Source organism: Pyrgilauda ruficollis, unplaced genomic scaffold (assembly GCF_017590135.1).
Source record: "Pyrgilauda ruficollis isolate IOZ18807 unplaced genomic scaffold, ASM1759013v1 scaffold21, whole genome shotgun sequence".
NCBI lineage: Eukaryota > Metazoa > Chordata > Aves > Passeriformes > Passeridae > Pyrgilauda > Pyrgilauda ruficollis.
In genome coordinates, this window is record NW_024520318.1 from 691,676 (window position 1) to 716,743 (window position 25,068).

The 25,068-nt window shown below is 49.7% G+C and overlaps 1 protein-coding gene across 1 annotated transcript in view; it reads left to right on the forward strand.

The window, feature by feature from the left end:
- The first annotated feature begins 17 nt into the window (after nt 1–17).
- ARHGEF26 (Rho guanine nucleotide exchange factor 26) overlaps nt 18–25,068 on the forward strand; it is a 29,372-nt gene continuing 4,321 nt past the window's right edge. Inside the window, exons 1-12 of the mRNA XM_041467722.1 lie at nt 18–976; nt 2,387–2,423; nt 4,310–4,455; nt 7,802–7,858; nt 9,816–9,976; nt 15,972–16,124; nt 16,536–16,665; nt 17,755–17,829; nt 18,382–18,471; nt 21,178–21,332; nt 23,129–23,335; nt 24,894–24,961. Coding sequence (XP_041323656.1) covers nt 35–976; nt 2,387–2,423; nt 4,310–4,455; nt 7,802–7,858; nt 9,816–9,976; nt 15,972–16,124; nt 16,536–16,665; nt 17,755–17,829; nt 18,382–18,471; nt 21,178–21,332; nt 23,129–23,335; nt 24,894–24,961 — 2,221 coding nt within the window. The 5' untranslated portion in view covers nt 18–34. The remainder of the gene's footprint in view (nt 977–2,386; nt 2,424–4,309; nt 4,456–7,801; nt 7,859–9,815; nt 9,977–15,971; nt 16,125–16,535; nt 16,666–17,754; nt 17,830–18,381; nt 18,472–21,177; nt 21,333–23,128; nt 23,336–24,893; nt 24,962–25,068) is intronic.

Here is a 25,068-nt window from a genome sequence, read left to right on the forward strand (position 1 = left end):
CGCCTCCCTCGCGAGCGGCGCCGGGCGGGCGGCGATGGACGGGCAGCCCCCGGCGGGCCCCGCCGCGCCGCGCTGGAGGCGGCGAGCGACCCCCCGCCCGCAGCCCCTCGCCTGGAGCAAGCTGCGGCCGCAGTCGTACCAGAGCCCCAGCGGAGTGCTCGTCACCGACTTCCCCTTGGAGGACAGGTGCGCCTTCTCCGTGACTCAGCCCACCGGCACGCGCCCGCCCGGCAGCCCCGCCATGGGATCGGTGTCCAACGGGACCGTGCGGCCGCCGGGCTCCCCCGCGCTGTCGCCGGAGCGGCGCTCCCGGGTGCTCGCCCTGGCTCCGGACAGTCCCGTCGGTTCCACCGCCAACGGCACCATCTCCCCGCCGGGCAGCGGGCAGGACCGCCGGCCGCGGCCGCCCGGGACCGCGGGGCTGCCCGCGCTGGCCCCGCAGCAGGAGCGGATCGTGTTCGGAGCCAGCGCTCAGCCCGCACCGTGTCCCCGGGCAGCCGAGCCCCCGGAGGCGCCGGGGGGATCCCCCAGGCCCAGCCGGGCTGCCGGGCCCCCGGAGGCGCCGGGGGGGACCCCCGGGAGCGGGCCGCCGGCGCTGCCGTGCGCGGAGCCCCCCGCGCTGCTGAGCACGCACAGCCCCGCGGCGCGCAGGGTGGGCTCGCAGCAGCTGATCCCCCGCAGCCTGGCCGAGAGCCGGCCCGCCGGCCGCGCCCAGGGCCACGAGCGGGGCCTCAAGGTGCGCAGCCTGGTGGAGACCCCCCGGCTGTCCCTCGGCAGCGACCCCGAGGACGAGCCCGAGGGCGGCCCGGGCGCGCTGCGGCGCGGGCTGCGCTCCACGTCCTACCGCCGGGCCGTGGTGAGCGGCGTGGACCTGGACGGCTCCGCCAACTGCAAGAAGAAAAACAGAATGTCCCAGCCCATCCTGAAAGCGGTGGTTGAAGATAAAGAGAAGTTCTCGAGCCTGGGGAGGATAAAGGTAAGGTGTGCTGATAGGCGAAGGTGTTGGCTCCTTGGGAGCCTGACCTTCTGATCCTGCGTTTCCCATAAATGCTGGGAGTTTTCAGTTTGCTTTTTTGCTAATGCAAAACTTTTCATAGTGACTGTGAGTTTTAAAAGTGCTGTTTTCCAAGTGAGGTGTTGGAGATGGCGGGCTCTGTTGAAATGCAGGAGGCTCAGAGCCTTTGCTGGTTGCTTCCTGCTCACTTTTCCTGCTGGATTCTCCAGCTTTCACAACCAAACGGGCTTAAAACCTGTGTCCCAGAAAGGAGTAAACAGGAAGAAAAGGGACATTGTCTTAATAAAGTCTGTGTGCTAGAATAGAGACAGAAAAATGAACTTCCTCCCTCACTTTTCTGAGACATTATTTTTAAACTATTTTTAAAAATGACTGAGTGATTTTTAAATTGATACAAATCACTTCAGGTATTTTAATGCCTGAAAGCAATTTTAATTTTTAATGCCTGAAAATAAAAGCAGCATGCCTGTTTTTAAATCTTGGTTGTAATCCCTTAGAATCCTCTTGTAGAGTTACATTGAATGTTAATGTATTAAATTATAAAGACATACTGATAGTGTTCTTTTACTTATCATAGTGTAATATTGTATTTCCTTATTTTAGATATAACTTGTTACTGTATGAAATATATTCATAGATTTCTGTGTAATAAAGTACATCAGGCCAAGGGCTGATGCTGTAGCTTTTAAATTAATTATCAGCTTTATGGCAGTTTTCAGCCAGTTTGAAATTATGGTAGTGGATGCTTCTGTGAAAACGCTGCAAACAGTGAAACAGAAATTGATGAAATTGTGAACAGCTGCAGAGTGTGACTTGGTTTGGTAGTAGACTTAAAACAGTGAGTTAAGTTTAAGATAGGAGGACACGAAACTGTGCTGTCCTTACAGAGTTCTCTGCAAGTAGTGTTTTATTAAATAGACTCTTGGGCCCTGGGACTTGTTGCACCAGAACAGCTGTTTTATTTCAGAGGTTTGTTGTGCTTTCAGCAGGCTCCTTTACGAAGTGCTCAGAGTGGTTTTGTTTGCAGAGTGGAAGGGCAGCCTCTCAGTGCTGCGCCTCCACGGACAGCCCTGGGACAGAGGGATGAGCTGGGAGTTCACTGAACCCCTCTCAAGCCAGTGTAGTGTGTTTTTGAAACACGGGGAAAATACATCTAAACAAGGCACGAGAGAAATGAAACTGGGGTAGCTTTTCACTTTCTCTGGTGACACAATTGTTTTTACTGAGCTCTTGTCCAACATATGAAGTTTACAGATTTAGGGCCTGTTGATTTGGTGCCCAAGTCTTGAATAAAACAGACATTCTTGTTACTGTGATTATTTTGCATTCTCCTTCTAACATATCTCTCTTTTCTCTTAAAATTATCTGCAGAAGATGCTGAAAGGACAAGGGACGTTTGATGGGGAAGGTGAGCCCTGTTCTGTCCAGACTTGCTAATAACTCCCAAGGGAAATGAACTTCAGGATAGTTTTGCACACTTCCTTTGTATGGAGTCAAAGACTCAGTACCTTGTTTTTCAGTAATGCAGCTGAGATGTGAGACCATAATTTTGGCACTAGACCTACCTTAGGGCTATTTTAAAGGCTGTGAAGTGGCAGACTAAAAAGGTGTGTCAAGGGCTTCTTTTCCACGTAAGCTCCTGTCCTTCCCAAAACCTGAGCTGTTGGCTGTGTTCACCTCATCCCTGACAGCTCTGTGCAGTTCCACATGGGGCTGCCTTCCTGCCTGTTCCTGGGGCTGCCCAGGTGCAGGACATTTGATCCCTTAGGGGTTTGGGGCCATCCCTGCAGCACACACCTGAGCTGTTGCTCTGGGCTGGGGGGTGACACAGCTGTTTCTGCCTTCTCATCAGCTGAGGCTGCTGGGCTGAGCCCTTGGGCTCTGTAAGCATTTTCTTTTCTTGCTACCTAGGCTTCAAATACAAGTGTCAGAAAAATACTGTCTGTGCAGCTGTGTTTTTGTGTTACTCGTTAATTCTGGGTTTTGCCAAGTTTGCTGCTTTTCCTGATATTTCAACAAGAAAACATCTATGATGAGTCCACAGAAGTTCTGTTATAACTGCTACTCTCTTGGCTTTTCTCTGCTTTTTGCCTGTTTGAGGTCATCTCAGCTGCTGTGTTACCTTCCTCTTGTTTCTGCTTTCAGAGCTTCCCACTGTGTTCTCTGTGCATCATCCCCTTTTCCTACTCTTTATTTTTATCTCTTCTCACACTATCTCCTAATGATGTTTTCTGGATTCTCTTCCAATGCTCCTGTCTGTCTTGGATGATCCCAGCTAATAACTTTCTGTGGAATGCCTCCCACAATTCAGTTGCTGTGACAGTTTCCTTTGTTAAAAGTGTGTAAACTCTACAGGCCCTTCTCCAAGAGCTGCTCCAAAGGCCACAGCTGGTCTAGCACTGGGGCAGGGCTGTAGGTCTGAGCAGGTGGGTCAGACCCACCCAGCCAGGTGAGGAACTGCAGGAGTTGGGGCCCTGCCTGGAGCAGCCAAACTTCCACTTCAGTTCCCCTTTCTCCTGTGGAGGAAGATTGGGTGTTATCCAAAGCCTGGCCCATCTAAAAGGACCTTTCAGAGCCTGCCTGCTTAATTAGTCTGTGTGTTTTTGTGGTGTTGAATTTGTGTCCTTGCTCACTGCTGTTGCCAGGGTGTGTGGCCAGGGAGGTTGGGAAGCAGCAGAGTGCTCCACGCCTGTGTTCCTTTGCCACCGATAGCTCTGAGTTAATGATGGCACAACTCAAATACACCAGGAGTGTGTTTGGTCTTCAGGTTCATAGGTCTCGTTCTTACTCACGCTTTTAACTTTCTATTTGGAATAGTTCTGACCTCATATCTCTGAAACTGGGAAACAGTGAAATGTGAAGACAGTATTCAGAGTTGACAGAAGAAGGGTTGCTGTGGGCAGTATGCTTTTCCTGGACAGGAAAATAGTGAGACCTGCAAATCAGTGTCTGCTCCACTGAGACACAATCCCATTTTCTAATTGCTGGTTAATTACAGAACTGGGTATAGCTAACCAAGGAAGAAAAAATTGTTTGCTTTTTTTTTTTTTTTTTTGTGACAAAGGCCACATCTGTTCTTTAATTCGGTCTGGGAGGATCTTTGGGTACAGTGATCCATTGTCACTGTACTGCACCATTGTCCAGCCCAAATCAGTTGCTATCTTTGTCTGGTGGAGAGTGAGCAGCACAGTGACACTTTGGTTTCTTTCATTGTTTAAATGTTACTTTAAATTTTTATGAGAGCAGCTAAACTAACTTTGTAGCAATGACTGACATCCTGTTGTTTTTTGACAGAAAATGCTGTATTATATCAGAACTATAAAGAAAAAGCTCTGGACATAGATTCTGATGAAGAGTCTGAGCCCCAAGAGCAGGAGCTGGATGACAAGGTTGTTTTTCCCTATAAGCCCCTGAGGTCGACGTGGAGCCAGCTCTCTGTGGTGAGTTGTGATCCTTGTATGGCCAGAGGCAGGATCTCAGGATGGGTTGAAGCAAAGTCTTCTCTTACTTGCTGCTGGAGTTCCTGGCTGAAATTTGTCGTCATCTTTTTCATCTCATGAGAACAACATGGAGGTCCCAGTCAGTTACTGGTCTTTGTTTCACATAAAAAAACAATGAAACTAAGTTCATTTTAGAGTCCTGTATTTGGCAAAGGCACAACTTCACTGATTCATTAAAAAAAGCGTTGTGTGAGTTCACTGGAAGGGTGAATTATACTAAAGAAAGGCTTCAGTTAGTTACAAACAAGTTGCTGCTGAATTGTTCTAAATCACTGCACACCAGCTCTTAGGCTGACTCGAGTGCAGATGTTTAATGGAAAGCGTTTTGAGAAGTGGAGAGCAGAGCTGGTGGTGCTGTGCTGTCCCTGCACAGGCTGGGAAGAGTCAGCAGGGCTTTGGCAGAGCAGCATCGTTAAACAGAGTAAATTCAGCTGTTCTGGTCAGGGCTGCAGTCTCACTGCCTTCCCTGCTCATAACTGCCAAATTACTGATGGCAGCTGGTACTGCCACAGCTCTTTCTCGTACGTGTGATTTTGGGACTGAAGGAACCATTGACATTCTGTGTTTACGTGGTTATTCTTGGATCATTTCTGTGGCTTCTGGAGGGATATCCCCATAATGAAGGGTGTGGGGTTGTCTTTTGTTAATGTAACTTGTAGAATGTTGTAGATGCTCATCTTGGGCATTAGAGAGACTATGCCATGGCAAGATCACCTGGTGTATTTGACCATCAGCTCTGTATATCCCAGTGAAGGAGGGATTAAGCCTCAGGGAGATCCCCAAAGGCTGGTTAGATGGTCTGATTAGCAGAGCAGTCTTACAGATGCTGATGACCCTTTGCAGTTTAAAGTACTGAAAGGTGAATCTCTCTGATTCAGTAATTATAAAGAAGGCAAGACAATGTGGTTTTGAAAAGATGTGCTTTAATTTTCTTTTTCCAACAATCAAATACTTAAAATACAGTTAATTGGCTTCATGTTGCAAAAAAAAAAGTGTTTATAATGAAGTCAAATTGTTTTTTCTGCCTTCTGGGCAAACTAGCAGTTAAATGTTCAACAGCTGAGGTATTTTGGGAGGAATGCTATTTAGTAATAATAATGATAATTTCAAAACAATAATTTGCTTTGAGACAAAAATAGCATGAAGACCATCTCAGGAGGAGAACTGTTCTCTGCTGTGCTTCAGTTACAGAAACCAACTTGTTCTTTACTGCTCCTCACACTGAAATTTGTTCACTGTTTGTATTTGATTTACAAAATTGGAAGTGGGGAGTATACAGGAGAAGGTGGTGCATGGAGAAAACAAAATCTGGGAATGTGATACTCAGAGTGACTGTGTTTATAACTCTGGAAAAATTACATGCTGTCAATGTGTATTAAGAAGTAAAAAAGTGAGTCTGGAGTTGTTGCAGGAAGTCAGCTGGAAAATGTCAGTCCTGGGGCTCAGCATATGCTAGGAAAGGAGGAGGAGAATGTCTCTGGGGTTTATGAGCAGTGCCTGTGCTGGGAGGCAGGGGCAGAGGGATCCCCTCTCTCTGCAGGAGGCTTCCCTGGGGGAGCTGCTGCAGCTCCCACCACGCTGTGGTTGAGGGTAGTGCCCTTCAGGTATGGAGTGGTCAAATTCTTTATGAGAGCAGTAATAAAAAAGGGTGTTTCTGTCTTCCTGAAGTGTATTCACACGTGTTGATCTTAGTTGTGACTGGTTTCTCCTTCATGGTAAAATCAGCTGCTGTGAGTGGCTTTAGGGAGCCTGGGTCACTGTGCAGGGCTGGCACCTTCCAGGGTCACTGTCCAGGGCTGGCACCTTCCTGGGCCCCTTCCAGGGTCACTGTGCAGGGCTGGCACCTTCCAGGGTCACTGTGCAGGGCTGCCTGCCCTCCGTGGTACCAGCCCAGACCCCTGGTGTGACAGTCTGGGGCCTTCAGGGCTGATGTCTGCACTGGCTTCCCTTTCTCTCCCCGTGTCAAAGGGCTTGTGGTCACTTTGGGTTTGGTGCAGCCACTTAGCAGATTCCTGGTGAGTTCCCCTCCTTCAGCACCTCTGTGTTTTGAACTTTTTGTCCCTGACCAGAGTTCACCTGTCCTCCTTTGATCCTTTGCTTCTCACCTCCATGGCTGAATCAGTCATTGCAGGGGAAAAGCCACTCCAGTGTTAGTAGCAGTGATGCTGGGCCTCTTCCATTCCTTCTAGTCATGTGCTTAGCTTAGATGAAGTTTTTGTTTGCTTAGTATCACATGTGATGTTTTTTTAGATTATTTCAGCTTAAACTTTTTGGACACATCAAAATTAGGTACTGAATTTTCTTTGGCAGAAATGGCCAAAGCAGTGTCCATATCTGGGCCTCTCTTTTGGAAGTGTTGCTGTTGATGGGGAGCGTGAGGCTGGGCCCTTGGCCTGTGAGTTCATGTGCCATGAATTCATGTGTACCTTGTGGGACACACCCGTGTGTGCCAGCTGCAGTTTGGAGCACGAGTTCAGCAGGTGCCCGTGGAGCTCCCTGCACTCTGGCAGTGTCTGTGTTAACAGGGAGCACTGGAATCTGGGGGATGTGTTCCTAGGTATTTCCTGTGTTGGCATATTTTTAGAAAACTCTTCCACTGCATCCAGAAAAAAGTTACATTGCACCTTTCAGTGCCATTGCACTTCCTCGGGAATGCTCTGAAGCTTTCAGGCTCCTGATTAAAACGTACTTCAGTTGTTTAATGAAAAGACATCTAATTAGTTCTTGCTCAGCATCCAGAAGTGTCTGCTTGTGGTGCTGTGGGAATCTGGGAGTTGTGTTCCAAAGGCTAGTGGCTCCCACATTGGAATGTTGATGTAACTTCCACAGGCATTTACCTGTGAGTCTGTACCTTGGTGTGCAGACCAGAGAGTGGCACCTCCTTATTCCTGCTCTCCAGCATTGAGGGGCCAGCTGTGCAGGAATAAAATGAGGAATAATATGTCCTTTAAAATTCCAGGGAGCAGGTGGAGCAAGAAGAGAAAGCTGTTGGTGATAGCATGTCAGGAGCTTTTGGAGAAGGCTGACAGAAATGGGTGTGGGGTTTTGTGTCTGTGATGTGCCTCTGCTCCACAAAGAGAACAGGGCCTTCCACGGGTGTGGTGCTGTGGTCCTTTCCCTTCCCTTGCCCTGGTGTCCCTCCTGATCCGACTCCTGTGTTTAGAACTCCTGTAGAGCCAGGCCCTCCTTGGTGATTTGCTTTCTAGGTTTTGGCAGTACTGTCTCTCTTTTTAATCACATTTTCCCACAAAAGGTATTAAAAATATTGATTGATTTGTCTTTGTAGGTGAAGAAGAATGGCCTGTCAGAAGCCATCAGCCAGGAGGAAAGGAAGAGACAGGAGGTACTCTGAGCTTTGGGGCTGGCTGCTCAGGGCTGCACTGCACGCCTGGCTCAGTGCTCTGCTTGTTGATAGGGAGACGTTGATAAGAGTTCATTGCTTGGCTTCCTGCCCTCCAGTGAAGTGTCCTTTCTCCCCAGGGAGAAAAAGTGAGCCCAGTGTGTGCTGAGGTGCCTGTGTCCATGCCAGGGGCTCCTGGGGTGCTCCAGCCTGGCAGCGCCAGGGTCGCTGCTGTTCTGGGGAAGGGGTGGCAGTAACCTCCAGCTCGCAGAGGGGCACACGAGTTTTTATAGCAGTGAGGAGCAAAGAGCAGCTTCCACAGAGCCCCTGGGCTGTACCTGCCCCTGTGAGCAGTGCTGGGCACGGGGTGTGCCTGCTGGAGCCCAGCTGGTCCCTGAGCCCTGGAGCAGGGCAGGGGCCTCCCTGCTGGCAGCAGCAGCACCAGGGTGCTTTTCTCTCTTCTCTTCCTCTTCCTCTTCTCTTCTCTCTCTTTGCCCTTTGCTCCTTGTGTCCTCATCATCCACTTTCCTTTTCCGCTGTGCTCCTTGTGTCCTCTTCATGTGCTGTCCCCCCCTTGCTCAGTGCAGGGCAGTGTCACAGGGAAGGAGAGCTTGCCAAGCTTGGCCTGGCCAGGGCGGCTGTGTCCCTGCAGCTCCTCCCCAGGTGTGTCCTGCCACAGCAAACAGGGCTTGCCTAGGAACCCTGCAGCATTACCTGCCATGGGAATCTGCCCCAGTCTTCATTCTTCTTCAGGACATACCTCAGCCTCCTCCTGCTGGGAAGCTTTTGAGCCAAGGCGTATATTTCAGTGATGTCCTTTAGGAGCCCTTAGTCTGTGTTTCCTGGAGCCATACTTGCATCCTTTCAAAAAGAACAAGTTCTTTGGATTCCTGTTAAATGTAAAGTCTTCAATGTTAGCAAAAAATGTTTTCATGCCTGAGGGTTTTCATTTTGAATTTTAGAGGCCAGTTCTTTCAGTGGGAGCCTAAATAAATATTTTTAAGCTATAGTTACATTACCAATTCATGCTTTTGCTGTATTTCTTTTAAACTGCTTTATCATTTATTCTTTATCTGTTCTTTAAATTGCTTTTTAGAGCCTATTAGATTATTTTATCGTTATATGCATTGTCACTGCAGAAAAATATTTGTTTGTTTTCTGCCTTGATTAATGTCCATGTCCTGTCTTCATACACATCCCATCTTTCACAATCTGTTAGTGAGGTGGATCTCTGTGCATATTTTGGCTGAAGAAAGCGTGTCACAGACTGGTTTGAACTAAAATTCTTTTCAGTAGGTCTTTCCTTGCAAGCCTAAAATACCTGTGTATGTGTGTACAGCTGCAGGGTGCACGTGGCCCCTGAGAGTGTAACTGTCCTTGGGGTTCACAGGTCCCCTGGCCCTGGTCTCGAGCAGGTGAACCCCAGTGTGGCTTCAGGTGCCATCCAGGAGAGCCCAGCAGGCACCAACCAGGGAGCTGCCCCTGCCCTGGCTGTGTCAGGCACCCTTCTCTGGGTTTTGCTCTCCAGAATGTGTTTGGGTCATGGTGAGATGATGCTCTCTCCCTTCCTTGCCCATCAGGAGCAATGTCTGCCCCATTCCTGCCCGTGCTGATGGCTTTGCTCCCAGTCTGGAGAGAGCTCCACCAGGGGCCTCAGCCTGCTCCCTGCAGCCTCGCTCTGTGCTCTTGGGGTCACACCTGCTCTTGAATTGAAAACTCCTGGTTTGCAGTTGCATTGAAAACTCTGAATGTAGACTTGTTAACAAAGACTTTGTTTCTAGTATTAAATCACTTCTTTCTAATTAATGATGCAGCTATTATAGAGATGAATATTTAAGTCTTAATCTCTAGCTTACATCCAGAACTTTGCTTTGCACCCCTGCTCAACATTTTCTTTTTGTTTTTAAGGAAAAAAGCCCAGTCACTAGTAAGACTCTTCTTTTCCCCCTTCACTTTGCAGGCAATATTTGAGGTGATATCTTCTGAGCACTCCTATTTGCTGAGCCTGGAGATTCTGATCCGGATGTTTAAAAATTCCAGGGAACTGAGCCTCACAATGACCAAAACAGAGAGCCACCACCTCTTCTCCAACATCACGGATGTTTATGAAGCAAGCAAAAAGTAAGTGTGGCATTTCTGTATTTAACAGAGCTGTGCATCCTCAAACATAGCAGCAGGTTTCTTTTTGGATGCTGAGTGAACCATTTTAGTGGTGAGCATTTCTTCCTAAACTCCTGCTGGTTTGAAGATGGAAAATAGAAGTGGCAGAGATCTGCACAGGAGTGTGAGCAGGGCTGGCCTGGGATTTGTGTCTCTGAAAATGGGGAGGGAAGGAAAGCACAGAGTGAAACGTAGTGGAAATCAGCATCCTTCAAATCTAAACGGTTCTGGGCTAAATGCTGACCAGGCATTCAGACCTGGTCCTTGCAGGGTTTCAAATAAAGCTTCGTCTGCCCTGCTGAGCTGTTAAATTTCAGCTGGAGTTCCGTGCTTGCCCTGGAGAGCTGGCTCGTTCAGGTGGTGCCGAGGGTGCTGTCCTGAGGCCTGGCTGTGCTCTGGGACTGTCACCCCTGTCACCCTGTGCGAGCTCCAGGGCCTGGCTCTGCTGCCACGGGGAGCAGCTGCTCTGCTCTGCTGCTGCTTTTGGGCACATTCCTGAGTCTGGAGCAAGGGAAGCAGACACACTGCAGATAGTGCCTGAAGAGGAGGAAATGGCAGATCTTACATGATACAAGCACAGAAAAGCCTTGTTGTGACTGGTAATCACTGCCAATGTTATTTAATCCAGGACATGCATATGTATGTGCTCTCAGAGTACTTCACACTCTCTTTGCACCAAAAAGTTGCTGGATGTGGCTTTGCTGCCTTGCAGTTTGCTCTGTTCACAGCAGCAGGTGGATTATGTGTTCCACATCCCTAGAGCACCAGAATGTCTGTGTTGCTTTTCCTGTCCCTGATTTGCAGTCTGAAGGGAGCACAGTGTCTGCAGTGGCTCGTGGCCTCCTGAAGGTGCTGAGTGGTCACAGCTCTGTACAGCTCTACAAGGATCTCTTTACCTGTGGAACAGAGAAATATTGGCCTCCTTTCAGAAGGCTGAAGGTTGACAAGGATTCTGAATAGTTTTTTATTTTGTTCCCCCTTCATTTGTTCCCCTTGTGAATTCTTTAGCATTAAATCCTCATTTACCTTGGTGGAACTTGTGAAGGTCCGTGTCCCCAGTCACAGTCATTTCTTGGCTTTTTTCTCTGAGACACCACAAAGTCTGTGGAATTTGACATCTGTTGTGCAGCAGTTTGACTTTTGTCTTCTGAAGTTCATGCAGCAACAAGATCTTGTTTTTTGGAGGCTGATGTGCTGTGTCAAGTGCAAACCCAAGTGTAGTTTAAGAGCTACAGAGCAGGAGAACGTTTGGGTCTGGCTGGAGACCCTTCCTTTCTCCCTCCCAGTCCCCTTTCTTTGTCTCTTGCAGTTGAGGTCTTTTGCCAGAGGTTGGGAGTTGTGTGGCCCCAGAGCCACCCCAGTCTGGTGGCACTGGTGTCAGGGAGTGCAGCTTATCAAAGGCTTTATAGTCAAGGAAAAGTTCCTTTTACAGGTACTCCTTGCACAAAATGTGAGGTGTAAAGGTAAAGGACAATGGGGGTGGGGAGAGCAGTACTCTTAGGGGAACTCTAACATCCCTTTTGATTAATAGTCTTCAAAGGAAGTGGGAGGGAGAGGGAAAAAAAGAATGGAAAAATACCACACTAGCCTAGAATTATAATCTTATTCTTTTGCCTGTGAAGTCTCATGGTTTAAGAGTTTGGGTTTTTATGACTTGGGGTAAAATCAGAAGTCATAACTCTTTTTAAACTTAAATGGAAACATAATTTATCTCCCAGGCTTTGCAATACTGTTAAACTAAAACAAAACTTTGTGCTGGCTTTGAGCAATGTCATTTGTGTAAACAATGGAAGTGATTTTAAACCAGATACCAGCTTGGTATCTCCAAACTGTTGCTTTCTATTTTCAAGGTGTTTCAAAGTAGCAAAATCCACCCTTTGGTATAAAATGGAGCATCTGTCCCATTCTGCTGTTTTCTTAAGCAGCCTTTGCTTAGTACAAAACCTGAGTATGAGTATAGTTACCAGTTGTTTTGGTTGCTTGGAGAAAGTTTGGTGAGCTGAAGAACCTGAGCTGATAAAAATGCTTTCTAAAAACCTGTAGTCAAAAAGGCTTAAAGCCTCTGTCTAGGAACTTTGACTTGGAACATGTTTAATGGAAGCTCTCCAATAACACCAGGATAGGCCTGTAGTGCCTGACAGGGCATTCCTGGGAACAAAGCTGCCTTTGTTGGAAGCAGAATGCAGAGAGCAGAGACTGTCTCTGCTTTTGGGAGCTCCCTGGAGTGTCTCTGACAGAGGGGAGTGGAGATGGATAACCCGTGCAGCACATGCTGCGTGTGTTCGTGGAAACCTCCTGGAAGGTGGCTTCAGAGAGCTGGAGTTCACTGGCCTCGTGTGATGTGCTGCAACCCAAACTCACCAGTGCAGCCCTGGCCAGGAGCTGTTGGACTGGGCTGTGGGATTCCAGGGAGCAGCTCAGCTGGGAATGGGCCAGGAATGCAGCCTGAGACATCAGTGTCAGGTCGAACAGCTCCCCAGGAGCCTCTCTGGGGAAAGAGGAGTCCCAGGGAAATCAGGGAAGTGTCTTCAGGAGCAGCTGGTCTGCAGGGTCAGGTCCCCAAGTTTATAGGAAGAAGGGAAGATTTAGCATTTGTGCCTTCTCTGCCATTAGGCCAGCAAAGGGCAAATGCTTCTGTGATACCAGAGCAGCATTAGCAGAAAACGATCCTAACAAAACCATTTTAACAGATTCTGTCAGGTTTTAGACTCTGTCTTAGTCACAGAATCACAGGATGTGAACACTCTGGTTGTGGTGGGTTCATGGCTTGTCAGACATTCCCATTCCGTTGTCCCAGTGTCCCTGGGTGCGTTTATTGCCTGAATGGACATTTGTTATCCTCCAGGTCCCACCTGTGCCCAGGTGCTCTGGGCACCCTCCTGCTGTCTGGGGAATCTCTCTGGAGCAGGATATCTTGGCAGGGCTGCTGTGGCCTCCCAGTGCCCTGGATTTCTGCCAGGGCACTGTAAATAGCTGGCAAGGCGAGTGGCTCCCTAGTGGGACAGCCTGGGGCGTGGGCTGGCCCGGAGCTGCTGCAGAGGAGCACAATGCTGCAGGGCCAGCTGCTCCTGCCTGGGTCTGAGCTGCTGCTGCTGCTGCCCAGGAAAGGTGTTTTATGGGCTGTGAGTCTGCAGGCTCAGGTGTCACATTTGTGTGTGTAGCTCTGTGTTGGTTTCCATTATTGAGACTGGGGGAACTCGCCAAACAAACTGATTTCAGTTCTGCACTTTAATCGCCCTCTCTCCAGCCTTCTTTATTTTGTAAAAACTGATTTTGATTCAGCATAAAAATTCTATGGAAATAAGACCATTTTTCCTATTTTTGCTATTTTAAATCCCCCTTCCCTAAATAACAATAATGTTGCAGATGTTCAGATTCTCTTCCTGATGGGAAGGTTCAGATTTGGAGAGGTTAATCAGAAATCTTTGTTACCTCTAGCTGAAGTTATCTCAAGGTGGCAGTTGTTACTTCAGTGCCCCTGTCTCCAGGAGCAAGAGGCTGAATTCTGCTTGCTGCCCCTCCAATGGTGGTGGCAGCAGCACCCTGGAACTAAACCTGCATTTCTGAATTTGGCCCTTGGCCTTCAGGAGTGTTGCAGAGTGGATGGTTCTTTTAAACCAAAGATGAGGGAAATAAAATTCTGTCCTGCAGTGCTGTTTGACTTTCTCTGAATTGGATCTAACTTTAACCAGAAAAGTCCTGGATTTAACAAAGAGATGTTTGAAATAAATCCTTCTGACATTCAGCAAAAATAGCTGCACATATCACAGCAAATTCCTTGTTGGCTAAATTGAATGGAATCATTTCATCCCTCAGTCCTGAGCTTTATGGCAGAATCTGTCCTAAAATTGTAAGTGAAGGGGTTTATGATGTGTCTGGTTCACTGATTGTATCTAATAATTAGCAGATTGGATATGGAAAACTACAGCTTTTGATTCAAACTTCGATGCAGGATTTCCTTACGGGACATATTGGGAGATGGGACTTTGATGTACTGCTCCTTTGTCCCTCTTTTCCCTTTTTTATTTTCTTTTTTTTTTCCTCTGTCTTCTACCTTTCCAGCTCTTTACTATTCTTACAGGGACTGTCTCTGGTGATGTCACTGATGAAGCACCAGATAAATTTTGAAGGTGGAAGTTGTGGCCCAGCAGGGTCCAACACCTTGTCAGTGTGCCATAACACAGCAGGAAATGTTGGATTTCCTCATTTCCTGAGCAAAGTGAATTGGCAACAGTGGGTGGTTCTCCCAGCCATAAACATGTCTGAGCAGAGAGAAACAAATCCCAGTGTGGGATGGGGCTCTGCTGTGGCTCCTGAGACACTGCAGACTCCACACTTACAGGCTCTTTTTTCTGTAATTGTATTATTTATGTGCCCCTTGGGGCTGGTCCTGGCACTAAACCCAAATCCACAGCACAGGACAAGTCTGTGACAGCTCACAATGTGCTGTGCCTTGGAGGAGGCTGTGTGGGGGACAGGAGGTGCTGGAGGGCTCAGCAGTGACAGGGCTGTAACAAATCCTGCTCAGCCCCTGCAGGCACAGCCCTGTTTATGTCAGAACGTCACAAAAACAGAGCCCAAAACCAGAGCAAAGTCCACTTGATTGTCGTGGCTCTGGCTGACCCAGTGAGAGCCTGGCAGGCACTCAGTGCAGCAGCTGCTTCTCAGCACACCTGGACAGTGCCTTAATTCAGTTAAGCCCTGCTGCTGCACACAATCAGCTGCTGCTCATCCTGTTCTGCTCCTCTCACGTGTTTGAGGTGTGTTCCTAAAGCAAACTGTGGAGAGCATCACTTGAAAAAGGTGGCAGATTTGAAGAGCCACTGCTAGTGATAAAAAAAAATTGAATAAAGAGCTGAAATTAAATAAAGCAGATTTCAAAATACTGGAGCTTAATGTGAGCTCATGTGTTCTAAGTATTTCCTTAATGTTTTCTGTGCTGGATGAGAATTTTTGTATGAACTTGTTGACTCCAGGGAGTTGAGGATTCTTGCAGTGAATGCTGATGTACAAAGGCTTCAGCCAGGGCAGCTTTTCTTGTGTGAGGGGTGTGTCACCTGCAGAGCTGATCTGTGAGCTGTTCCACCCCAGACAGTGGGGGATTACCGTGAGCATCATGGAAATCAAGTCTTGTGCTTGGGGAACGTCGGGAGTGCAGAAAGCAAGGGGAGGCATGCAGTGGCCAGAGACTCACATGTGGGACAGAGACAGACAACAGGGAAGTTGTCAGAACAAGCATGCTTAGGGGAAGAGCCAGCTCAGGATTTTGGGTTCTGTGCCTGTTTTCAGTGTTTCCAGTGTTTGGTTCCAGGGCAGGACTGCAGCATGTGGAGCACCATGTCCTGCTCCACCACATGGCTTTGTCCTTGGCTCAACAGCCACACATACCCGTACTCCACCAAACACCTCTGGTGCTGTGCTGCCTTTAATTGCAAGAGGAAATGTGTTAATGTGTGTATGAAGTAGTTTCATTTCTTTTCCAACCCTGTTTCTGGAAATTCTGGTCTGACCAGCTCAGTGATGCTGTTTGGTTGTGGCAGTGGGAGAGCGGGAAGTGCCTGTGCCAGCACTGCTGCTGAGCTGCCAGGGGCCAGCAGCAGCCCTGGGCCCGTGTCGTGGGCCCGTGTCGTGGGCCCGTGTCGTGGGCCCGTGTCCTGGGCCCGTGTCCCGGCCCGTGTCCTGGGCCCGTGTCCCGGCCCCGTGTCCCGGCCCCGTGTCCCGGCCCCGTGTCCCGGCCCCGTGTCCCGGCCCCGTGTCCCGGGCCGTGTCCTGGGCCGTGTCCTGGGCCGTGTCCTGCCAGCTCTGCCCTCGCTGCCCTGCCGAAGGAGGGATGGCCTCGCCCTGTCGCAGGCCAGCCCGGCTGGCATCGCTTGGTAACTGGATTGTGTCAGGGGAGTGTTGTGAGAGGAAGATGCCGTTTGCACGTAGAAGTGAGCAGTTGATGTTAACCCCCCAGGTTCTTTGAAGAGCTGGAGGCCAGGCACCAGAGCAGCATTTTCATCGACGACATCAGCGACATCGTGGCGAGGCACGCGGGCTGCAGCTTCGACCCCTACGTGAAGTACTGCACCAACGAGGTGTACCAGCAGCGCACCCTGCAGAGACTGCTGTGAGCATGGCACAGCCTCCCTCCTGCCGGGCACGGGGCAGACCCGGGGCTGCCAGCCACGCTGGGCTGGCCCTGCTGGGCACCTTCCTCTGAGGGGACTGGGGCCCTCCTGCCCACTCATGGCTCACGTGCCCCTTCCTCCATCAGTTCAGTGTCACACAGTGTGACAGTGGCCCTGTGTGGCACACCTGGCTCTGCCCTCACCGTTGGGGTGGCAGCTCCTGAGGTTTGATGTTAGTGCTGGGGCTGGTGGATCTGAGGGAACAGGGAACAAAGCTGAAGGTTGGGGTGGTCTGACTCCTGCAAGTCACACTTCCTTCTTATAAAATAATGGTTTATTTAAAATGTAGCACCTCGCACAATCGTTTGGTAAAACATACCATTGAATTCTCCCATGCTCTTTCTCCCCAGAGCCACAAACCCAGCCTTTAAGGAGGTGTTGTCCCGGATCGAGTCCCACGAGGATTGCCGGAACTTGCCCATGATCTCCTTCCTCATCCTCCCCATGCAGAGGGTCACTCGTCTGCCCTTGCTGATGGATGTGAGCACCCACTTCCCTCTTTCCTTGCTGCTTGTTCTCGCAGTGTTAACGTTCTCTCACACTCAGTTCTGGTTCTCTCCAGTCTCTTCATGCCTTCTCCCTTACGCCACTCCCGGGCTGTGGATTCTGGATTCCTGCTGCATTTGTTTGCTGACTGGGACTGGGCCCTCCTGCTCCCCCATCCACAAGTTAAATACTTGGATGTTCTAGTGGGAAAATTGTACAGTAAATGATCAGAATGGTTCTGAAACTCAGGAGGAACCAGCACAGGAATTGTATGTAGTGCTAGGATTGAAATGAACCCTGCAGCAGAAAAACAAGGGCCCTTAGGCAGGGATACTCTTGGAAACCTGAAGGATGGACTCCATTCCCAAGGGAGCTGTGTGTGAGTGGCACTGAGCTGTCCCTCCCTGTGCAGTGACCAGGGACTCAGAGTGATGGAAGTGCCAAGGAGTGTGTGTCAGGCAGAATTCACACCAGGAGTTAGGGTATTTCAGTTAAGGTGCCAGGGCTGAGGGAGGAGCTGGACCACCAGCAGGAGTGCAGATTGTGATCAGGCTCAGATTCCAGCACTGGTAGGAGCCAGAAACAGAACCGATAATTTTGTTCTGTATATTTTTTAATTGGGCACTGAGTAATTTGATCACCTGGACAGTTAGTTCATTCATGGACATTCAATTCTCTCTTCTCTGCACTACATTTCTAGGTAAAAAATTGAATAATAATCCAGTATTCCTGCAGAGTGTCACTGGGGGTGCCTTCCCCTTCTTGGGTTTTTTTTTCCTATACCTCCTTCCCCTCTTTGGCTGAAATAATCTAAACAATCAAATGAAGCATTTTATTTCTCACTCTTTCAGTTTTGTTTTTTGTTTGGAGATGGTTGTATAAACCTCTTCTGGAGAGGTGCAAAGCATCACTTTGTTCCCAAACCTTTGCAGGGAGGCATTCCTTAGGGTGACCAAGTGACCAGTGTTCCCTCTTTATCTCACAGCTGTGATTCAGCTCCTGGATTTCAGTTAAGATGTGAAACCTCTCTGGGTTGCAGTCTGTGCTGCTTGGTCCTCTGAACTAACTGATGTTTTGTTCCAGACTATTTGCCAGAAAACCCCCAAGGATTCAGCAAAATACGAGAACTGCAAGCAGGCTCTGAAAGAAGTCAGCAAGGTACGTTCTCAAGTCATTCCTGAGTACTTCCAGGGAAAAATGGATGTTTTCCATGCATAAATAATGCAGGTGGGAAAATCACTGAAGTGTGGAGGCTCTGCACTGTTGTATTTAAGGGAGGGCACTGGGGATTGGGTCTGTGCAGAATTACTGGCTCTGTGTCCCCGCTGGGCTCTGTGTCCCAGCAGTGCCTCTGTGTCCCTACCGGGCTCTGTGTCCCTACCGGGCTCTGTGTCCCTGCTGGGCTCTGTGCCCTGCAGTGCCTCTGTGTCCCTGCTGGGCTCTGTGTCCCTGCAGTGCCTCTGTGTCCCTGCCAGGCTCTGTGCCCCGCAGTGCCTCTGTGTCCCTGCCAGGCTCTGTGCCCCGCAGTGCCTCTGTGTCCCTGCTGGGCTCTGTGTCCCTGCAGTGCCTCGGTGTCCCCGCCGGGCTCTGTGCCCCGCAGTGCCTCGGTGTCCCCGCCGGGCTCTGTGCCCAGCAGTGCCTTCCCAAGGGAGCAGCAGTTTGTGCAGGAGGCTGGAGGCCACCGCCCTGCTCAGCCCTGTCCCTTTGCAGCTCGTGCGTCTGTGCAACGAGGGCGCCCGCAAGATGGAGAGGACGGAGATGATGTACACCATTAACTCCCAGCTGGAATTCAAAATCAAGGTAGGATGAGGATGATGATCCTGACCAGCCAGGACAGTGAACAGTGGAACTTCACTTCGTGGTCATACCCCACAGTGATTCTTGCAAAGTGATCTGTTGTGGCACAACAGAAATCAAAACTTTTGGTTAAGTATTTTAATTTTAGTAGAAGGTGATGCTACAGCGCAAGGGATTTTAAATAAATGCTAAATGTAGAGTATTCTTTGCTGTAAAGATAAAGCTGCTGTGAAGATTCTGGCATTAGGAGAGAGGCCAAAGAGTGCTGCTCACTGCTGAGATTTTCTTACGTACCTGATGAGAAAGGTGTACCTGGGAAAACACTTCCAGGCCAGGGTAGGATCCAGGGGGTGCTTGTCCTTCCCCCCAAGGACAGGTTTCTATTAAAAACTTCCTGTACAATCACTCTTTTGTAGGAAACAACAGCAGACCCAGTCATAGGTAGGGGAGGCTTATTGGATTTTCTTCAAGTACATTTATTGTTTCTGTTTAATGTTTGCTACAATCCCATTTCTGTAATTGATGTCTGATACCATTACACAATGGGGTTTCTTTTGGGAGAAGATATTTTCATTATCAGGCATGTAGTGAGTGGAGGTTGGTTCATGGTTTCAAAAGCACAGCTCTTGAAAAGCTCTGGGTCAGGCTTGGGGCAAATGCTGCCTCCAAAAAGACATTTTCAACTTGCCTAAAGTATTTTTATTCTCAAATTTTGTCTAAAAATTGAGAGTAATAATATTTGCTTATAGCAACAGCAACAACAAATACAACACTTCTGGGCAAGTGACAGCAGAGCATTTCCTGATGGGTGGTACCAGACTGAAGTCTTCAGTGAGTCCAGCCCAGTGTGGGGGCTGAGCTGCTCCGTGGTTCCCTGAGATCCCAGGAGTCCCTCGGGGCCTGGGGTCCCCTGTCCCTGCCCATCCCTCTCTGTCCCTCTGGGCTCTGTGGCTCCTGGGTGACCCCACCTGCCCTGGAGCAGCTCGTGCTGGTGCCTTGGCAGGAGCAGCTTCGGGGTGCTTTGTCTTTCTGTGCTTTTGTGTGAGATTTCCCTTTGTGCATCCAAGCCCCAGCCCTGCAGCCCCTCAGGCCCCAGGGCAGGGAAGCCCCACTCTGGTTAAATGCATTTTTCACTTCTGAGTCTCAGTTCTGCAGCAGGGACATGGTGCACATGATTTGCTCCTTTGGCAATTAAGGAAAAATTAAAGTAAAGCCAAGCTGTCTCTGGAAGAGAGTCAGTTAGGAAAATAGGATGAACTCATTTGGAGTACAGATTAGAGGAATTTTTTGTTCATCCTCAAGTAGAACTTTTAAAAGTATTTTTTGCTTGTAAACCAATCATCTTGGGACTGTAATTCTGTTTTATAGCCATTATAAATTAGTTAAAGTATTTCTGTTCTTGCCCAGTCTCACGGAGTTTTGGAGATTTGTTTATTATTTTGTTAGATGTAACTGTGGAGAGCTTCATGGGAGCCCAAGGGAAGTGACTCAAATCTCGTGTTGCTTGTGTACATGGCTCAGCTGTGGAATTCAATTTGCAATTAAGTTTCAGCAGTTTTTGTTCTTAAATTTTACATCTTTTGCACGAGAGAAGTTGTGGGGGTTTGTTTTGGGGAGTTGCTGTTTGTTCTTGCAGCAGTGAGGTCTCAGTCCCAGCGCTGGCTTTGGCTTGGGCTCAGCAGGTACAGGCAGGCTGCAGGATTAAGGGATACAAAAAGCCAACTCGTGCAGAGTGGGGAAGGCAGCTGACAACTGCACGAAGGGGTGTTGTTCAAAGTATGTGAAAGGTGCTTAGATGAGGGAGAACAGGCAGTTGTGCTCATTAGCGTGGACCTTGGTCTGCCTGCAGCATCTGTTCAGGGCAGCCTCAGAGGGGTCTGTGTGACCAGGACAGTCCCACATCTCCCTCCATCGTCCTGCCCCAGAGGAGCAAAAGGGCCTCCTGTGGGCTCTGTGTCTCCTGGGAATAATTTGGATTAATAAAGGCAAGTCTTCACATCAGGCAGCTCAGATCCTCTGGGGCTTTGGTGCAGCTGCTGCAGGTGTTGGCCCCCACCTAGGGAGAAAGGGAGCTCCTGCTCCATCAAATGAGCTGGATAAAGAGAGGAGCTGTAGGATCCCTCAGTAGCCCTTTTCAGTAAAGCCTGGCAGGTAGCTGAGACACTTCAGGAGCCCCAGCAGAACAGCAAGGCCATGGAAACCTTCCTGTTGTGCTGCCAAGGGAGGGCACATCAGAGGTGTGGGAGGAAGGAGGTTGTACCTGCACACCCCTGCCTGCCTTTCCTGGTCACACCAGCACAGGGACTGTCCCCCCTGCTCCAGGAAGAGCCGTGAGTACCGAGGACACTGCCATGTCCCCTCGTGCTTCAGGAGCTGCTCTCACCCTGCAGACACATTCCTGAAGTCAGGCTTTGCCCTGTGCCCTCGGGAGGTCTCAGTGTGTTCCATCCCAGTGGGATCAGTCAGGTCTGTTCATTTCTCTTTCCGGTGAGCAGCGATGACAGGTGCCCGAGTGATTCCCAGGTATTTGCAGCTGCTCCCTGTGTGTTGTAGCAATGATGCAGCCCCTTAAACTTTGGTAACCTCTTAGTGTTTGTAATCTCTGAGCTTTGAGATTATTCAAGCATTTTTTTTCCAAATGGATTGTACTCTGTTTTTTAAAAATTCTCTAATTTGGAAGGATTACAATGTGATTTTCTTGCCTTGCAGCCATTTCCATTGGTTTCCTCCTCACGGTGGCTGGTGAAAAGGGGTGAATTAACAGCCTATGTAGAAGACACTGGACTTTTTTCCAAAAGAACCTCTAAGCAGCAGGTGTACTTCTTCCTCTTCAACGATGTCCTCATCATCACCAAGAAAAAGAGGTAAGAGCTTCACCAGTATAAAACTGCTTTTGTGTTCAGTCCTTGAATCACAGTGACTTTTAACATGATCCTGGCTGTGGAATGAGTTCAGGAGTTATTTGAGCCTCTATCATGGGTTACAAATAACAAGTAACTGCTTGTTAAACAGGATTTGCTTTTGGCAAACACAGTTAAGATTCCAAATTGTCAGACAAATTAGAAAGATGATTCTTTATGCCCCAGCAAAGACAAGTTTGGGAAGGATAAAGTGTTGGGAATGTCCTTTCCCTGCACGCTTCCCACGATTGTTGCAGGAGGATGAAGCTCCCTCTGCCCGAGTGCCAGAGCTCGTTAGCAGGGCTGGAGCTGATTGTGCTCCCACCCACGGTGTTGCCATGGTGCCACAGCAGAGCACAGAAATGTTTGTTGCTAGTTGGGGTTGAATGTTTGTGGTTTTCCTTGAGCAGCTGAATATCAGAACATCCTTAACGTTGCACTAGGACACCTCTCCTCACTTGGTGCTAAAAATGGGCATTTCTGAGGCTGCACTTGGGGCTTCACCCAGAGTTCATCTCCAGCCCTGGCTCAGCAGCCTCTGCCCAGCTCTGCCCCGTCTCCATGAGCTGGAACTGCTGGGGAGCTGTGGCTCTGACCTGCTGCAGATGCTGCAGAGGAGGGAGCCAAAGGGCTCTCCAGTCACAGGGCTGCTCCCCAAGACTGGGCAGGAGGGGACATGGGGATTTGGGATGTGTGCAAGGCTTTAAAGAGGGATAAAAGTCTGCTTTTCCCCACTGTCCAGCTTTTAGTTATTGGGAATGTTTCTTCTGCCGGTTGTCCTTGTAGCCACTGCTGTGTGTAGACAGATTTATTTTTTTTTATCATTAAAAATGACATAATACTTGCCAAGCACTACTGCGGTGTCCTGAGAGGAGCAGGCAGTGCCAGCAGGTGTGGGGATGGTGGGGCAAGGCCAGGAGACGTGGCTGCTGCTCGGGAAGGGTCACACAGACCTGGCTGTGGGCTGGCTTAGGGCATGAGCTGAAGGTGGGGAGAATCAGTGCAGTGCTGACCCCAGAGGGCTCGTGGGAAATGCACTGACTGCTCTCACGTGTGTTTGGATTCCCTTCGGCAGGAGTCTGAGCCAGCGGCTTTGTGGGATGGAAGTGAGGAGTGGGAAGGATTTGTAGAGGTTTATCTGCTGATTAATTAGTAAGAAGTGCTGTTATGATTAGCTGTGCACATGTACAGACTAGTTGATTAATTCATAAGAAATACATTTATTATTCATTGCACAAATGCATAGACACATTTCTTTTTCAGACTCAAGATTCCCATGTAGTGATGGCAGCACTCCCAGCAGGGATTGCCAGTTCTTCCCTTGGCTAAGGAGTTATTCAAACTAAAATACTGAACTGACTTCTTTAAAAAAAATACACCCCCAAAAATCCCCTAACTTACCAAAAGAACCAAGCCCCACCCAACCCTTTCCCTGGTTCAGAGCTTCTGAGCAGGATTGGTTCCATTAGAATGATGTTCTGTGTCCATCACTTGGGAGTGCACAAAGTCACTGTGCAGAAAGAACCAAAGCCATGTCAGTGTTTATTTCCCAGAACACCGCTGCAAATGTCCCCTGGCAGCTGAGCTCGGGCTCTGTGTCACACCAGACCTCTGGCAGAAGCTGTTGTCCCGTGTGGAGCTGGGAGGTGCTGCGAGGGCTGTCCCTGCCGCGGTGTTGGCCGTGCCTGTGGCTGGGGTGGCTTCCAGACAAACGGAATGGGAACCTAAACCCTGCCCGGTGTCTTGTTCCTTCCCGGCAGTGAGGAGAGCTACAACGTCACCGAGTACTCGCTGCGGGAGCAGCTGCTGGTGCTGCCCTGCGACGGGGAGGAGCCCAGCTGCTCTCCCAGGAACGCGGCCGGGATGCTCCACTCGGGCCGCAGTTCTGCCTCCCACCTCTTCAGGCTCCTGCTGCTCAGCAACCACGCCGGGGACAGGGTGCAGATGCTCCTGGGAGCAGAGACTCAGTGAGTACAGTTACCTGAGGGATTTCTTCACCTGCTAGTCTCCATGGGCAGCTCCTCCCGCCCTGCCCAAAGTAGTGAATAGTTACTTATTTATTTATTTATTTATTTATTTCTACTACTTATTCTGGTTTATTAATTTAAGCTGCTGGGTAAGGCCTCGATGACCCTGCCTGCAGAGATCAGTGTAGCTGTGACTCGGACAGGTTCCTGTGCAGGGCCAGCCCTGTGCTGGGTCCCTCACGCCAGGGTCACTGCTGCCAGCTGGGTGTCAGTCCCTCACCCAGGGTCACTGCTGCCAGCTGGGTGTCAGTCCCTCACCCCAGGGTCACCGCTGCCAGCTGGGTGTCAGTCCCTCACCCAGGGTCACTGCTGCCAGCTGGGTGTCAGTCCCTCACCCAGGGTCACTGCTGCCAGGTGGGTGTCAGTCCCTCACCCCAGGGTCACTGCTGCCAGGTGGGTGTCAGTCCCTCACCCAGGGTCACTGCTGCCAGGTGGGTGTCAGTCCCTCACCTGAAGGTCACTGCTGCCAGCTGGGTGTCACGGTGGGGCTGTGCGGGCACAGCACCAGGGTGTGGCACAGGAGTGTCCCCAGGCACACCAGAGTGCTCTGGGCCCTGAGCAGGGCACTGGGATGGCACAGCAGTGGCAGCAGAGCAGGGTTAGAGCAGGAGGAGCTCTGCTCCTTGCTCTCCCGGGCACCCTGAGGAGTGTCCTGCCTCAAAAACAGCAGCAGCCAGTGCTTGCTCTGGGATGTACATGTGCCATCAACTTCCACACGGCCTCCTCGCACTGAAAGAGTTCATTTGTTCTGGGGGAAGCTGGAGGCAGGACAGAGACATGAAAGGGAGTGCTCCAGACATGTCCCTGCCTGGAAAAATCGATAGTTTTAGGTTGGCTTTCAAAGTTTAGAATAACCGTGAAAGGAACTGAAGATCATCAGTGATTTCTATTAAAGATCTCATTATGAAAGCAGGAGATGATTCAGACTTGTTTGGAAATGCAATTTTATTGGGGAAAAAATGCAGGACATTTTTAGTTGTCTGGGCTTTGTATGAAAAGACATTTTGTTCTGCAGACTTATTACTGATTTGTTCTGTGCTGTTTGCAGTAAAAATAGCAGTCCGGCTGATCATCACTCAGAGCAAGAGTCTGAAAAGAATTCTTGTATTTTAAGTTACCTATTTTTATAGTCTTATCTTTTGAGAAGGATGGGAAGGGAATTTCAAAGGCCAAACAGTTCAGAGAGTTGAGTGTGCCTTCAAAATAGCTTTGTGCAGGTGAAACTGAAATGTTTCTGTTGACCCCAAGGTTTCCAGCACAGTTTGGTTGTGTTTCACCATCTCCTGTGGCATGTGGGTCCTAAGGAGAAAAGCACCAGTGTTAGGTGAGAACTTTCTGTCGGCCTGTGAAGAAGGCAGAGCATACACAGAGGTGGTGATACACAGGGGTTACTCCCAGGTGCTGACGGGAGGGATGCTGGCACTGGAAGGAGTAGGGGCAGTCTCAGAGCTGAGCACTGTCCAGGGCATGAGCTGGGACACGGGGTTCTGCTTTGCAGGAGTGACAGAGCCCGCTGGATCACGGCGCTGGGCCAGGACAGCGACGGGCAGCACACGGACAGGACCTGTAAGTCACGAGCGCTGGCACTCGTGGTGCTCTGCAGGGCAGCAGCACTGCCCTCGGTGGGGCTGGGCCGGGCCGGGCTGGGCCGGGCTGGGCTGGGCTGGGCTGGG